This window comes from Coffea eugenioides, chromosome 8 (genome assembly GCF_003713205.1).
Source record: "Coffea eugenioides isolate CCC68of chromosome 8, Ceug_1.0, whole genome shotgun sequence".
In the NCBI taxonomy this organism is placed as follows: domain Eukaryota; kingdom Viridiplantae; phylum Streptophyta; class Magnoliopsida; order Gentianales; family Rubiaceae; genus Coffea; species Coffea eugenioides.
The window spans coordinates 30,329,478-30,334,059 of NC_040042.1; the positions used below are offsets into that span (position 1 = coordinate 30,329,478).

The 4,582-nt window shown below is 37.1% G+C and overlaps 1 protein-coding gene across 1 annotated transcript; it reads left to right on the forward strand.

Moving 5' to 3' along the window:
• Nucleotides 1-3,552: 3,552 nt before the first annotated feature.
• On the forward strand, nucleotides 3,553-4,353 carry LOC113780511 (protein FAR1-RELATED SEQUENCE 5-like). The gene has a single exon (XM_027326308.1). The coding sequence runs from the start codon at nucleotides 3,553-3,555 to the stop codon at nucleotides 4,351-4,353; it is 801 nt and encodes a 266-aa protein (XP_027182109.1).
• The last annotated feature ends 229 nt before the right edge of the window (nucleotides 4,354-4,582 follow it).

Below are 4,582 nucleotides of genomic sequence, written 5' to 3' on the forward strand. Positions count from 1 at the left end.
ATCTGTTTATTCTATTTGAGACGAGGGTGTACTTTATCACACTCGTTCTCTTACCTTGTGATCATTTACTGTGTTAACTTGAAACTGTTATCTGTATCTGTAACTGTTCCGGCGTCGTTTGGGAGTTTGTACCCAACGACCGTTTTGTGATCTCTGAGCTCAAAACGTGTGGCTAGTTACTCGAGTCGAGTCGGCATGGGCTAGGTCGATGAGACAATGAACCACAGTAGTTTATTTTGGAATCCTTGGGTATTGAGACCCTTGATTCCTGTATACTCGAGTATTACCACTAGTGTACTGTTGAGGTGTTCGGGCCCGGTAGGGGAAAGTTTGGTTGACGGATTGTGGCGTAAAGTGGGGTCTACGGACATGGTTATTTTTCATACGTTGACGGAGAGTCAACGGGGTTAGATCAAGTACTGTAACCGGAATTTTGGGGCTCCTGAGAGCCACCCGTATCCTTTCCATTTAAGATGTTTGTTTATTTCCGCGTTGAATATGCCTATGTGACAAATTGAATACGAATTTCCGCGTTTCCAAACTGTTATTGTATTGGTACCTCATTGAACGTAAAGCTCACCCCGTTTCCGTTAACTTTGTTTTCCTTACAGGGAATTTCTTTTGGAAATCATGGTTTTGAGACACGAATGAGCTAGTTAGATATTCTGCGGTTCTTTCATATAGCCCCTCAACAGTTGGAAACCCTAATGTACCCATCTAATGTTCTCTTTTGGATTTATAAATCTAGTGCCCTGTATATATATGAAAGCATTTTCTCCTATGTATATGGAATTGTATTTAAGTATGTGTACTCTTTAATGTTAGTCAACATTTGCTTATGTTTCAATTGTGTAATAGTTGGGCTTGTAAATGCTTGGATTTGGGTAGATGTATGTGTACGTTCCACGCTCAGAATTAGATTCGCTTCGCGTATGGGATTTGTAATTTTTGGAGAATTTGCTGTATAATCGAGTTTTATATTGAAATTTAATTGAGGACTGTAGTGAACGACTGAGTCCCGACGAGAGTTGGGCAGGCGGTCCGCCGAACCCTTTGGTTCGCTTTAGGGGGAGGTGGGGCTGTCACACAGAGGAAGAGTAAATGGTCCAATAAAAATGAAAAGTGTTATTTCGAGGAAACGATCGAAATACTGCAAACTCGGATATGTTTCCACCTTGCCTTCAATAAACTCAATGACAACATCTATAGTATCAAAACACAAAGAGATAGCGCCAATGGTTAATATCATTTCCAAGATATCTCCATTACAAGAAGATTGTCTTTTTCCCTTGGAAGTAGACCTTTGTTTTCAAATGTTCATGTGACTATTCAATCAAGGTAAACCATTGTAGTAACATGGATTCAAGTATTCATTTTCCATTGTAACATGGATTCAAGGATTCAAGAAAGAAATAACAATAGCAGCAAGTGTACAGTGCTAAAAAGTGCAAGGTACAGCACAACGGATCTTCTGTGCCACATCCTGTCTCACATCCTATCCCACTCCCTCTAATCTTGCCAAGTGTCCCTTGATAAATCAAACCCTGAAACAACCCGACTCGGACCATATTAAGTTAATTAATCGATTAACCGGGCAGAAAAACTTAATCTATAACCAAAACCGATTAAAATAAAAATTATCTCACAAAATCACGATTTATCATGGGAAATAAACCTTAAAACCTTAACAAGCTATGTCCTCTCGTCGTCATTTCCACCATACCCTCTCATTATCTCCCAAAAATCACTCACAATTCACCCTTCTCAAAAGCATCTTCCTCCTTTCAACAATGTCCAAACGAAAGCCTGTTTCGGGTGAATTGTGACCTGTGCTTGTTTTCGAATTTTTGGCGCCTCAGACCTATTAATGGGTATCACTCATCCTTAAAAATTCATCAATTCCACTTATATGTTTTTCTATAGGGAGCAGCCAAAGAAAAATGATGATACTGACAAAGATGTTCAAACTTGAAATAGACAACTTGAGACACATTTGCGGACTTCGATGATGATGCTATTGAGTTAGAAAAGGTCAATCAGCGAACAGATCTCAGGAATGGAAGTCTTTTGCATCCACTTAAACTCTCAAGCATGTGGCTCCTCAGGCAAATAAGCCAAAGGTGATGGACATTGATTTGGTGTCCTGGATAGTTGAGAAAAAATATAATCTTTTGGTTACATGATACCACATGGTAATAGAATTATCACAGACTCAGTCGTCAAATTGCATACTAACTATGTCCAGAACTTGACCAGGACATTTTGTCCTGTGATGCATTGAGATTCTTTTGTAGTTGGAGAAATGGGATATGTGTGGCTTAGTTGACTTATACATCATTCTCAAATTTGATTTATTTCCCAAGTCTCTTGATTGTAATTTGGATCGAGCCTTCTATGAGATTGACAGAAACTTCTTCTTTCCAAAGCTTTGCGGGTTTAAAGGAAACTTGTTGAATCATGGCATAAATACTAAAATACAATAGGTGGTGTAGTTAGTAATTTGCATGGGCCAGAGTAATATGCTTTCATTGCTACTAACACATAGTGTGAGCCCTTAAGCGACATGGGTCGTGTGCTGTTTAGCGTGGCATCAGGGTCCACAACGGATGTAAAAAGAAAAGAATAATTTTTGGGTGTTAGATAACAATGATAAAGGAGACTTGGGAAGAAAAAAATTTTAGAAAGGGATACTGTTATTTGGTATTGGCAAAAGCTTATCAGTGGCAGCTAGGAATGAGAGAATTGAGAGAGTTGTGAATATGTTGGTTTTGTTGAAGATCTTCTCCACTTTTTCCTGGATCTTTGCAAGGTGACATTTTTTCTTTGTATTCCTAGCTGTTGTTTAGGAACAAACATGGCAACTTTTTTCTCGGAATTTGTATTCATGCAAATAGGGCTGTAATGTTCTTCCTTTGCTGAAATTGATGGAGGAATAGTATTGGTCTTATTCCAGTTTGAGAAATTTTTAGGATCTGTACATGAATAATATTTTGTGCTCTTATTCTAATATATTTTTGTTTTTACACTGAACGCAGATTCTAGACATTGTGCCAAATCCTAAACATCTTTATTTCCTGGAGAAACTTCCTGTTACGCCATCATATGCCCAAGCTTCTGTTTTGCTTTGCATGTACTTGCAGAGAAAGGACATATCTGTTATTGAGGTTTGCTCTCTTGATCAACCATTTCTTTTAAAAATTGTTTGTGAATTACTAAATTAATCAAAAAAAGTTTCCATTTGTTGGTTCATAATTAGGAATTTCAACATCCTTATATTTGCACGATCCATATTTTTCAAGTGTTAAATAGAATTTTGCATATTTAATTTGGGTATAGATTTCTTATGTTGGTTTACGTCTTTGTGATTGGAAAGATGTGGAGAATGATTTGCCAACTCATGAAATCCAATCATGTCGTAAATTGGACTTTGAAGATGTTGACTCACAGGAGATAAATGATAACGCCTTACCTCTTTGTATTACTGATGGCAATCAATGAAATCAAAATTTTCTTCCTTTGGCTATACCAGATGACTTGGTTCCGAAACTTGGCATGGAATTCGATACTGAAGTAGCAACTAGAAATTTTTACCAAAAATATGCTAAAGCATCTGGTTTTGGAACTCGATTAAGTAAGGGACATAAAGACAAAACTAGTGATATGGTGTTGGATAGGGTTTTTTGCTGCTCCCGTGAAGGAAAAAGGCCAAAAGACAAAGGCAATATGATTGTTAAGTGTCCTCGTCCAGAAACAAGATGTGATTGTGGTGTAAGGATGAAAATCACCTATAGACAAGCTGGAAAATACCGTGTTGTGCAACTTGTTGCACAACATAATCATGAGCTATCAACTCCGAGCAAAACTCATATATTTAGATCTCATAGACACATGACAATGGCACATGAAGCTGAAATAGATATGGCCCGAAGTTGCGAAATTGCACTAAAACAATCAATTGAACTGATGTCGAAACAAGTTGGTGGACAAGAAAATCTTGGATTCATTCGAGATGATTTAAAAAACTACTTACGATCCAAAAGATCCATACCAATGATGCAAGGTGACACAGGAGGAGTCTTAGAGTACTTACGAATGATGCAATTAGAGGATCCAAATTTTTATTATGCCATTCAAGTAGATGAAGATGACTTGATAACTAACATATTTGGGGTTGATGCAAAGATGAGAACTGATTTTGCTCATTTTGGTGATATGGTTTGTTTTGATACAATTTATAGAAAGCACAAAGATGAGAGGCCAATTACATTATTCGTTGGTGTAAATCATCATAAACAAACTATAGTTTTTAGAACTGCTTTATTATATGATGAGATAATTGGAACATTTGAATAGCTGTTTGACACATTTGCTAAGGCTATGATGGAAAAAATACCAAGAACTATTCTTACAGACCAAGACGGAAGAATGGCAATGACTTTGGCTTCTCAATGGCCAACAACATATCACCGCTTATGTATATGGCATATCTATCAAAATGCAGCAACTCATCTAGCTAATGTCTTTAAAGATTTTCAAAATTTTGCTGCTACTTTTAGTCATTGCATATATGACTATGAAAATG